At 41.4% G+C, this 12,037-nt stretch overlaps 1 protein-coding gene across 5 annotated transcripts in view; it reads left to right on the top strand.

Moving 5' to 3' along the window:
• The window catches only part of myo16 (myosin XVI), a 123,631-nt gene that overhangs the window by 90,805 nt on the left and 20,789 nt on the right, over positions 1–12,037 (top strand). For all 5 annotated transcript variants that reach the window (XR_003693756.1, XM_028591826.1, XM_028591824.1 and 2 more), the window contains 4 exons: positions 8,179–8,281; positions 9,088–9,184; positions 9,303–9,576; positions 11,561–11,943. Coding sequence is in view for 4 of the 5 variants with exons in the window: in XM_028591826.1 (XP_028447627.1) it covers positions 8,179–8,281; positions 9,088–9,184; positions 9,303–9,576; positions 11,561–11,943 (857 nt within the window). In the remaining variant the exon portion in view is untranslated. The remainder of the gene's footprint in view (positions 1–8,178; positions 8,282–9,087; positions 9,185–9,302; positions 9,577–11,560; positions 11,944–12,037) is intronic.

Genomic DNA, 12,037 nt, shown 5'->3' with positions numbered 1-12,037 from the left:
AGAGTCCATGGTAGAACTTCAGACATTACCACAAAGTAATGAAATACGTGTGGCAGGGCACCTTTAACCACACATTCAAAACAGAATAGATTTCAGTCTGGCGCCTATCAAACACTGCTGATTGAAATTTTTTCCAATCACTGTCTTGTTTTAGACTAGTTAGTGAACATATATGATATTTATACAGAGAAAGTTCAGAAAGCCTTTTTTTGTATACAAACACCAAATAAGAATGAAACAATTATACACTGTAACGTTTGACAGAAACAGGTAAAAGAGCAGAGATACCAATATGTCCAGGTAAGATGCCTGAGGTTATGTACACAGCTATAAAAAAAAGTGAAAAACACTATATCTTTACAATAGCAAAATGTTCTTACTGTTTTTCAGAAAGTAATGGAGGTGAAAGCAATAGAAACACCACATTCATTAGTATTTAGAGATGATGCAGACACCCAATGTGATGAAGAAAACCTGCCACATGATGCTGGAGAGAGGCAGAATTAGTCACACTATTCTTTGGTACTGTTACGTATGTACCTTTTAGTTTTTTTCCCCAGTAATTCCATAAATTACTAGAGACAAAATACTATATTGAAGAAAACTGCTGATTTTCATTCCTTCTTGTTTACCTTACGTAAAAATTGGTATATTATACAATCTATATTTTTTCCTTAAATGAACTATTGAGTAGTGTCAAGTCACTCAAATTGTTCAAACAGATGAGAAAGTTTGTAATTTCTGTATTGGTGTTTGATGCTAGTGTTTTTACTCTCAGTGTGTTCTGAGTGACAGTGTGTGTTGTCTCAATGAGGATTGTTCATAGTGTTTGGCTGCACTGAGCCTGTTTTGAGACGTGTGTTAAGAGTTGTGTTGCTTTGAATAAGTTTTGCAGGTGATGTGAACTGTTTAGCTCAGGTGACTGTTGGTAATGCAGACTGTGGCTTGAGTTTTGCACATGTGACTCCAGTTGTGCTCACTGTCGTCTAGCAATCAAAAAACTGTAATATGTTCAATGTGTGAAAATGATAGCCCATGAGGTGTGGTTGCAGAGAGTGTGCTGCATTTGTTGTCTGACACTTCAATTTCTGGTCAAACATACACCAAGTGAAATAGATAATTGAAGCTTATATATAATAGATTTTCACAATGGAAAACCTGAATAGGGGATTGAATCTGGAGAACCATATCAAATGGTGAAGTGAATCCAATATAGATTGTCCATAAGCTGTCGCCAGCTCCTTTTGTGTTTTTGAAGACTATACAGTACTTTGTAGAGCCAACACTCTCATTGTTCAAGCTGTAATTGAAAGGTTCCTGTTGAGGGTTTTGTGAAAGCTGTGTGTGTGTGTGTGTGTGTGTGTGTGTGTGTGTGTGTGTGTGTGTGTGTGTGTGTGTGTGTGTGTGTGTGTGTGTGTGTGTGTGTGTTAGACCGGTTGACATGGTGTGATTGAGCAACGAACACATTTATTATTTAATCAATCAATCAATTTATTATTTGTCCCAGAGGGCAATTTGTGTTATAGTCTCAGGTGTAGACTTGTGGCAGGTTAGTTTACATGCCGGCCACAATTTTACCAGCTGTCATGTCAATGTGGAATTTTGCAGAGCGAGACACAGTTTCGTCAAGACTAGTCCAAATCAGCCATCAAGAGCATGGACAGTGATCTATTTTTGGAGTCAGCTGAAGGGAATTCCCATGATATTTCATATCATGGGAATTGTCAAACTGGTCACCTGCCACTCTAAATCCATTAAAGCAGAATACTGGTGCATCTCATTTCCTTGGTAGATCTCAATGGATCTTTTGCTGGATGATCAGCACAGTTAGCTAGAAAGGAGTAAAGACAGTATCCCTTTTATAAAGCAAACTGTATGTGCTCCTGCCTGGACAGCTGGGGCACTCCAGTCACCATAGGCTCTTCCACATCCAAGAGATTACAGAGGAAAGAGAGCAGATTATTATCTGAAGTAGAGTTGTGAATTTAACTCTGTCAGGAAGTCAATTGTTAAAGGAATACGCCACCGTATTTATATAGGTGGGCAAATGCATTTTTGTCTCAGTGCATGCATTGTCTTAGTCCGGCAGCACTACACTAAACTAGCTTAGCTTAGTGTAGTGAATGGAATCCTTTGTTGCCGGTTAGCATGTCGTGAGTAAAAGTGAGCCAACAAAAAAACAAAAACCTAATTACTTCTTGTAGCCTGCATATTCACAATGAGTACAAATAACAATGCAGATTAAGACTAGACTATTTCCTAGGCAGATATTGATTTGGGACTATATGGAAGCACAGCCGAAGCACTGCTACGTTGGTTCAGTGATATCACGCAGCTACTCTGTGTGAGTATAGGTCTAATATGGGTCGATCCATCCTAGGGTGACCAGACGTCCCGGTTTGACCGGGACAGTCCCAATTTGACCGGGACAGTCACGATTTTGAGCTGCCTGTCCACCGACAAAAGCCTATTGGGACGCTAAAATGTCCCGGTTGTCCGCGGTTACATAGCTGACGTGGACTTATTATAGCCCGAGCATTAACTAAGCCCATGTAGAAAGACTTATAAAGCATCCAGCGTATGATGATGCGTGTGTAAATGGACTGTTCTTATATAGAGCTTTTCTAGTCTCAACGACTACTCAAAGCACTTTAACATTGTACAGGAACCATTCACCATTCACACACATTACACTGTGGCCGAGGCTGCCATACAAGGTGCCACCTGCTCATCAGATAATCATTCACACTCCAATGTCTTGCCCAAGGACACTTCGACATGGGACTGCAGGGCCAAGGATCGAACCACCAACCTTCCGACCACTGAGCCACAGCCGGTGTGTGTGTGTGTGTGTGTGTGTGTGTGTGTGTGTGTGTGTGTGTGTGTGTGTGTGTGTGTGTGTGTGTGTGTGTGTGTGTGTGTGGGTGGGTGTGTGTGTGTGTGTGTGTGTGTGTGTGTGTGTGTGTGTGTGGTAGCGGTAGCGGTCTACGTCTGTAATCTGTCTGTGTATATGTTTGACCTGGGCTGGCTCATGTTAAAAAGCGGGTAGGTGCACAAGCACTACGGTCACCCGCAAAGTGTCCCGGTTTTAGTTCCCTGGAAATCTGGTCACCCTAATCTATCCCGTAAAATAACCATCCGTCATGTTTACAATAATCACTTACTCTGTGGACAGCTGTTTTTATCGGGTCCGTTCGCCGTTTTTTCCAGTTGACTTTATCGCACCGAATAAAAAGTTGAAGACTGCAGGGTGGATAAACGGTAAGAAAACATCGGTAGCTGTGACACAACTGCAGGCATGCTCATCTTGATCTGACACGTTGAGCCTGGTGACCAATGGCAGTACCTTGTCCCGCTCAAAATTCGCCATGTTCATCGCCTACTCGTCTACTGTAGGATAAATAGCCAGCTAATATTCACGCCGATATGTTGACGGAAGTTGGGGGTTTTCAGGTGCTGCATGATATCTTTACCAGAGATGTGCTCGTACGTTCCTTGGAAATAAGTCATTCAGCATGAAAAAAGCATAAAACATGACTAATCGACTAAAGAAATCTAAGTTAACTAAGACCAAAACGACCGATTAGTCGACTAAGAGGCAGCAGCCCTAGTGAATACGCAGGCCACAAGAAGTAATTCGTTTTTTTTTTTTTTTTTTGTTGGCTCACTTTTACTCACGACATGCTAACCGGCAACAAAGGATTCCATTCACTACGCTAAGCTAAGCTACCGGCAGCGCTGCCGGACTAAGACAATGCATGTTTGCCCACCTATATAAATATAGAGGAGACGGTGAATAAACATATTTCAACAAACGGTGGCGTATTCCTTTAACATTTATGGGCAAATATTCCAACTCTTTCAGATCCTCCAGCTGTTCAGAGAAGCCAGCTCTTTTTATCTTTTCTGCAATCCCTGATGGTAATCATTGGAGAGGGAAGCAGCACTCCATTCACTCAGTGTACTCAGCAACTGTATTGCTGCATTCTTGTAAAGAATATAGATGCTTTGCTATCCCTTCTTCTGTAATTGGATGCTTTATATGCTGTAGATCTGCTTCAAAATCTCAGAAAGTCTGGCAGGCAGATGCTCAATGCTCCTAGGTCGAGAATGGTCTGGTGAGTAAGGAGATCGTTCATCCTCTCATTAATACCCTTGGATGATTGAGCTTCCATGGCCCTGAAAGTGCGGTAGCTGTTGTCAATCAGGCACTATCTGCGGCAACACAGGAGACATCTTCTATTGTGTCTCAAACTGCATTCAGGCTTCCCTCCAAATAGTCTAGTTTGGCTTGGTGCTTGGTGCTTGGTGCTTGGTGTTTGGTGTTTGTGCCCCAATGGTTGCTTGGTTAATCTCTGATAGATTCATGGTCTGGCTGTAATGTTGTTATATTAATTTACAAACTGTTTATAACTTAAAAGGCTATGCTTAATTTGAGTGGTTGCCACTCACAAAGACAGTCAGCCCAACCCATGTACCATTCATATCTCTCTCTCTCTCTCTCTCTCTCTCTCTCTCTCTCTCTCTCTCTCTCTCTCTCTCTCTCCCCTCCACTGAGTTCAACACAAACATGCCAATGAATGAACACAGACTTGGCCAAGGAGGGAGCTGCTGCAGAGTGGGGGTGGACTACCCTGTTGTCTTCACAGAGCTCTTTCTCACTCAATTTCTTATCCTTTCCTCACATGCTTCCTCTTATGCACTGCCATTTTGTTTCGTTTTTCTTTCATCATCCTGCCTCTTCTTTCTTCCTGACTCCAACATTGTTTTTTATTTTTTTCATCGACTGAACAGAACCAATTTCATTTCAGTCTCTATCTTTCCTTTTTGCTCTGCCCGTTTTTGTAATGTACTCACACTCTATCTCAATTGTGTTCTGTTTTTAAAATCTTTTTTCAATTTCCATTTGTCACTGTTTTGAAACAGGCCTAGGCCCTTGACTAATCAAACTGACAGGACAATAAATCAACCATTAATCTTGAGGTTGCTATATTCTCGTGAACACAAACACACAATTGTACACTGGAACCAATGCGGCCACTTCTCTAAGTCATAGTGGCCGCCTGAAGCAAATTACATTATTGTCCTGGTAACCAGAGTGATTTATGAGGAAATCTATTTTACTGTTGCTTTTATTTGTATTTTATGATACAATATGTGTTTTGTGGCCAGATTTATTTTCTGCCAATGTGTAAGGTCAAATACTGCTATTTGAACCTTGTTTCTTTCCTCAGTTCTTCATTGTTACAAAGATGAGGAGAAAGCAGCATCATTATTCATAGAGCATGTTACAAATGCATCTTCCAAGCATTTAGGTCATGCTTTCTATATGTACCGTTTCAAGTCCTCATTACCTCCCACTGATGGATAAACACACACACATTTGTAGGTTATTAAGTCATGTACAGAAGAATATCCATCATTTCAGACTAATCACCAGGATTAAAGTCAACAGAGCCAATAGGATTTGAGAATGTGGCAACTGAAAGTCTGTCTGATGGATAGGAGCAGCTTCAGAGAGGAAGTGAGTTGTTTAAATTCTAGCTGCATTATCATCTTTGTGACGCTCACTAACAGTGAGCCGATGGCCTGTTGGTCACAGAGAACCACGTTAGAACCCTGTAGCCCTCTATTTAAACTCTTATCAAAGGTATTATTTAACTTCTTTGACTCCACATGAAGCCCCCATGGGTCTTGTAAAATCGGGGACCATCGATGGTTTTCATATCCTCATAGGGGAGGTCATGGCTTTACAGAGTTCCTTTTGTGTTTTATAGGCCGGGGAGGCGGGGTGTGCTGTCTGCAGGACTGGTATTACCATACAGAGAGAGGGTTAGGGAGAGTTCAGAAAGACCCCACTCCTGCAAATCAAACACATCCCACATTCACATGTGGTTTATGCTTCCAGCCATCTGCATGTTATATTTTTCTCATCATATGTGGCACACCATCAGCTGGCTCTGCGTCTCATTCATGACAAAAGAGACCAAACACAGACTGACAGATGCACCAATCAGCTGATATAAAGTTTTGTATATTTGCTGATATTCCTGTTTCATTCAAAACATGTCATAATTTTGCTCTTATCTATGCACATACAGTATACCTTGATGTCTAAAGGTTATACAAAAGCATTATAATATACAGCAGGACTCCTGGAAAATATGACACTATACTTACTTTATGATTAATAATTTAACATATTTGCATAAGCCTTTTACATAGGGCAAGAATCTGGCAATACGATACGTATCACGATACATGGGTCACGATTCAATATATTGCAATATATTCCGATACTGTGCGTAAGGCGATATATTGGGTATAATTTTAGAAAAACTCATTTTTTTTAAAATACATGATGTTCATAAAAGTCAGAGGTTTACTTTAGGTAAACAATTCAGTACACAGAAAATCAAACCAGTTTGGGATTGTGGTTCACAGGTTCTTAGTGAACTAATTTTGATATGCTAAAGTAGGCCAAAGTTCAGCCATAGCTACATTGTTAGCTTCTAGAAAAAAGTCAGGCACTGTTAGGCACTGTTAGCAAGGACACTAGTGGTCCTAGTACTAGTTTAGCAGTAGGGGGGTTTAAACACAACATAAACGGGAACCACTGTCTTACATGAATTATTTTGAATGTAAAAAAAAATGAATGCCTTTTTCCCATGCATTAAACTTCCTTAGCTGTCGCAGGAAGTATAACCTCTGCTGGGCCTTTTTCTGGAAAGAGTCAATGTGGGGAGACCATTTTAGGTCCTGTGAGATGGTTGATCCCAGGAACCTAAAGGAATCCACAGTGGCCACTGTGTCGTTCTGGATGGTGAGGGGAGGGGGCTTCCACTGTCATCTCCACTGTCTTCTTGGGATTTAACTCCAGGTGGTTCTGACTGCACCATTGGACTAGCTGTTCCACCTCCTGTCTGTAATCAGACTCATCACCATCCTGGATCAAACCAATGACAGTGGTGTCATCTGCAAACTTCAGGAGTTTTACAGACGGGTTCATTGAGGTGCAGTCATTGGTGTAGAGCACATGTGTCAAACTCAAGGCCCGCGGGCCAAATCCGGCCTCTTGTAGATTTAGATCCGGCCCGTATATCAATTTGGGTTCACAATACATTTTGGCCCACCTAGTCAAAAACAAAAACATAGGAAAGTGTTTTTTAAACTGCAATTACATGACATTCAAAGCAAAATATGGCAGATTTGCCAAGTCTGTGACTCAGAAATTCCCCCAGAAGGAACTCTTTTGATGACTTTCGTAGGGCTGCGTGTCAAGAAAAATGTGACAAAAAGCGTACAAAAATGTCGGAAAAAGCAACAAATTTTCCAAAAGGTGACAAATGTCTGGCAAAGCCACAAAAACGTCGGAAAAAACAACAAAAATTAGGAAAAAAGCTATCAAAATGTAAAAATAAAGTGACATGCAGTAACAAAAGCACGTCTGTAAACTCTAGATGTCCGGCCCCTGGTGTGATTCTCTTTCTCCAGTGTGGCCCCTAGTGAAAATGAGTTTGACACCCCTGGTGTAGAGGGACAGTGAGTGTATGATATGTTTCTCATATATTATAAGTATACTATTAGTGGCATGTGTATCCTCACCACCAGAAGTAACACACACTTTCAGTTACACTATTTTAAGTATGTTCGCGTTTTTCTTCTTTTTCAGTACAAAAAAGGGGCCTTTCAGAAGTAACTGCTTATGAAGTGGAGAATGTTTTTTTATTCCAGTCACATTTTTTCAATCTGGTCCAGGCAAGCAAATTGATAATTTATGTTATAAGCCCACTTCTGTCTCCCTTACACTACTCATTCATTCATGTCTACACATTCAGAATTCACAACACATACACAACATCGACATGTACATATAAAGAACTGTATATTTTCATTTTCATTGTCATTGGGTTCTTTGTCAACATGTTTTGCTCACTTTCCCTTTCACCCCCGTTGTCCCAGGCACAAACAAACCACTGTCTCCATCCAGCTGACCATTCATAGCGACGGTTGCCTAGGGCAACACCAATAGGAACAGCTGTTTGGCTGGTCTGCCATATGACCCCACTGACCTTTGAACCCATTGTTTATGAAAACGGCGTAGTACTATGTCCCGTCTACATTTTTAAGTTCAGCAATTCAGCTCTAATGTTTTCCATTTTTATGTGTGTGTCTCAGATATAAAGACCTTGTGGTCCCAACTTTGGGAGACAAGAAGAAATTGTCACCAGAAGAGAGATGCCGCTCAGTTCTGCAACAGGCCAAACTCCAGGGATGGCAGGTGTGTGTGTGTGTGTGTGTGTGTGTGTGTGTGTGTGTGTGTGTGTGTGTGTGTGTGTGTGTGTGTGTGTGTGTGTGTGTGTGTGTGTGTGTGTGTGTGTGTGTGTGTGTGTGTCTGTGTGTGTGTCTGTGTCTGTGTGTCTTTTTCTGTCGCCATCAATAACAAAAGATTTGCCAAATGACTTAATCCCTGACCCTCTATTTCAAAGATCCCATGGAATCTTTGACAACTCCTTCCAGCTGTCCCACCTCATCATCATTCTCCACACACACACACACGCACACTCACACACACACACACACAGCAGCATGGACCCGTCCGCCCCCCTCTCTGTCCTGTCTGCCAGACTTCTGTTGTGTCTGAGTGTGGGACCCTACAGGTCACATAAGCTCCCGCCTCACACACGCATACACACTCCTCCACAATGCCCTGCAGACACCTTTTTATACCACTCCTACAAGTAGCGTGTGTTGGAATGAATAGTCTGTGAAAATATGTCACCCCCACAGTTCTGTGCACCTGGTATAGAGTGACCTTTGTCCCTCCCAAAATGCCCTTTAAATCAGAACATGAATGCAGTGTCAGCATGCAAACTCCATACCCTCCCCACACTCCACACCCACCTATTATCATACATCATTGCTACATCACTGCTCTACCATCTCTTAACTAGAAAGTCACACTCTTCTGAGATTTCCAGAAGAAGACAGTCAGACTCCCAGAAGCTGATGATGATGGCAGTGTAGTGTACAACAATGCTTTTGCATATATGTTTGATCAGATGACTTGTGTTGTTGTGTGTGTAGATGGGCAGCAGCAAAGTGTTTCTGAGATACTGGCAGGCAGACCAGCTCAACGACCGCTGCTACCAGCTTCATAAAAAGATCATCACCTGTCAGAAAGGTAATATCCAAAATAAAAAACCAACAATCCATGTTGTTCTTTAGGGGTTCATCTGTCTTTGTTTCCCTGACACCTCTGACGTCTCTGTCTTCCTCCTCTCCTCTTCCTTATGTCTCAGTGGTGCGTGGCTGGCTGGCCAGACAGCGCGTCCATCGCAGGCTGTCATTACAGCAGAAAGAGGAGTGCAGTGTGCAGCGTTTCCTGCAGGGGGCAGAAGACATGGGGCTGCGAACCTACGACCATTTAGTTATCCAAAATGCATCCGACATCGCACGAGAGAGCGACCGCCTGCGCTGTCATGGCAACAGCCTTTTCAACAATCTTGGCAACAGCCCACCACTTGGTGAGAGGCCTGAGCCGGTGGGCGAGGAAGAGGATCAGCCTGTCAGAAGGTAAATTAGCAACACCTCACACGCTTTCATTCAGATATGAAGGCAAAGATATGTGAATATTTAAGCAATGCCAATGTGCAGTTATTATTTTTTCCCCATTTGTCATTTGTATTTCTGATGTAATTTTATTCCCGTTCTCGCCAAATATTCATTTGATTAAAAAGTTCAAGTGTTGTTTGGAGGATAGGCTTGCACTATGCTACTGATTACTTTGTACTAATGCAACCAATCAAGATATATCTATATTCTCACTGAAATAGGGCTTTTATTACTAACTATAATATAATTCATAATACTAAATGTGATGGCCTCATAGTGACTGTAGGTATTATGTATTTAGCCTGGAAAGTTAACAAACTGCAGTTACTGTCATTCGCAGGATTTATGACTGTATGAAGGAACTATTTGCATTCATAAGTTTGTATGAGTGCGTGTGTATTTATGTGTATGTGTGCTCCAGCATGTGTGTGCCTATGTCTCGCAACATTTGTTATTAATGATGTCATTGTGACCCTGTGCGCTGTAGGCTTTCAATTGTATGTTTCATGATGGATAGTCAGATAATGAGCTGCGTTATCAGATTGTATTAGTATTGAGTTGCACCTATGGAACGCGTTCCTAATCTCCACCTCACCTAATTCTAATATTATGCCTGGAGAAAACTGAATAACCCTGGAGGGCTAAATTAGAAAGGGTTTAAAAAAAAAAAAAAGTAATAAGAAGCTCCTTGGAGGGGGGTGCTAAATAAACAACTTTCATTTTAGTAAGTCATTTTTCTAATGTTTGAAAAACTACAGTCTTGTTTAAGGTAGTACCTGAAATGTGACTTTACATTTTATACATTAAAGCACTAATAAACCTGTGAATGTGTACATATAATATGCTCTATGGTAAGCTGCATAATAGATTCATTTTTTTTCAATAGCATCTGTTTTTCTGTGCAGCAGAAGCATTACCATTTGTGATTATTGCTATTGTTACATAATACTGACTATCATCTTAGCTTGACAATGATTGGTTACTAATATGCTAATGTCTCTTGTGGCTTTCTGATAAATTTACAAAATATGTGTTCACTACATTGTTTTGATTGGTTGCCTAACTTAGAAACACATACAGATTTTGTGCTTTTCATCATCTTAGACAAACATAAAGCTTTAAAGCACTTGTAAAAGTGAAGTAAAAGTAAATACAGTGAAAAAAAACACTAACTATAGTATATTATTTCAATGAGCAATTGCCACAGTTAAAACATTTCTAACACTTTTTGATCAATTTTAATTATTAAAATTGAGTTTTAGCATTAGGATAAAGCAATACATCCCGAAAGATGAAAGTGAACATAAACACACATGATTTCTGTGTCCTCTATGTGTCTTTGTGCATGTAACATCTGCTGCTGAGACGGGAGCACAGGGAGGCTTCTACCAGGAGGAGGGGTGTCAGTAGGCCGACTGGGAGAGGAGTTGCAGTTGCCGTATTGTAGAGAGGATTAATACTCACCAAAACTCACCTAATTTCTCTGCAGGTTTTTAAAATGCCTCCCCCATCACCTACACACATGCTTGGCCACCCCCCGCCTGCGATCCTGGAACCAACAGATGGTTCACACAGATTAGCAAAGAAAAAATCAAACTGGATGTTATCAAATTACTGCAAGGAGATTAGATTTAAAACATAATCTCTTTGGTCTTTATCCTACAATTGGCCTCTTTAGCTCATATTTGTGGCGTGACAGTTGAAGCAGGCATACATTACGTTTGAGCATACTGATGATCTAAATGATCTCATTAACTCAATCTGGATCAGAAAACTATTGGATAGAGGAGAAATTTTTTTTGCCTGTATCTAAAGCTTTTATGCTTCTTTTGTGAAAAGCATGATTCAAGCACTCATCATTCAAGTGATTAAGACGATACAAATGGTCAAACTATTTTTTTTTCTTTCTTTGAAGTATGAATTTTGTTATTCTTCCCATTTGTAGGGTTGTGGAGAAAAGTGGGAAAATCTATGAGGGTCCTGTCAACGGGGGCAGTCAAGTTATTCGCCACTTTCGGTCTAGCTCGGTACCCATCCCCCTCGCTATGGACAACATGGTCCATTCCAGTGCCAGTCCATCCATCAAACCAGCCTTGCAGCAGGTAGCTCATGCCAACGAGGATGGGTTAGGCGGGGGAGGTCTTTCCTCTCCTCGTAAGCAACCTCCGCCCAAACCAAAGAGGGACCCCAACACTCGTCTGAGTGCATCTTATGAAGCAGTTAGCGCAGGGTTGACGATGGCAGCCAAAGAGAGCCCCACTCCAGAGGGCTATGGTTCGCCGGCTGGAAGCCCTCCTAAATCCCAGTTATCCCCCACAGACCCTGCAGGTATATCACCTCTACTGCGATACAACAGTTTTTGTGCCTTGATGCTGTTGCCTAATGCCTTGACCTTCTCTGCATTTAATTGCTTCTTTAATCA

The sequence above is a fragment of the Perca flavescens genome, chromosome 11, assembly GCF_004354835.1.
Source record: "Perca flavescens isolate YP-PL-M2 chromosome 11, PFLA_1.0, whole genome shotgun sequence".
Lineage (NCBI taxonomy): Eukaryota > Metazoa > Chordata > Actinopteri > Perciformes > Percidae > Perca > Perca flavescens.
The sequence above is the reverse complement of the archived record's forward strand: the minus strand, read 5'-3'. Positions and strand labels throughout refer to the sequence as shown.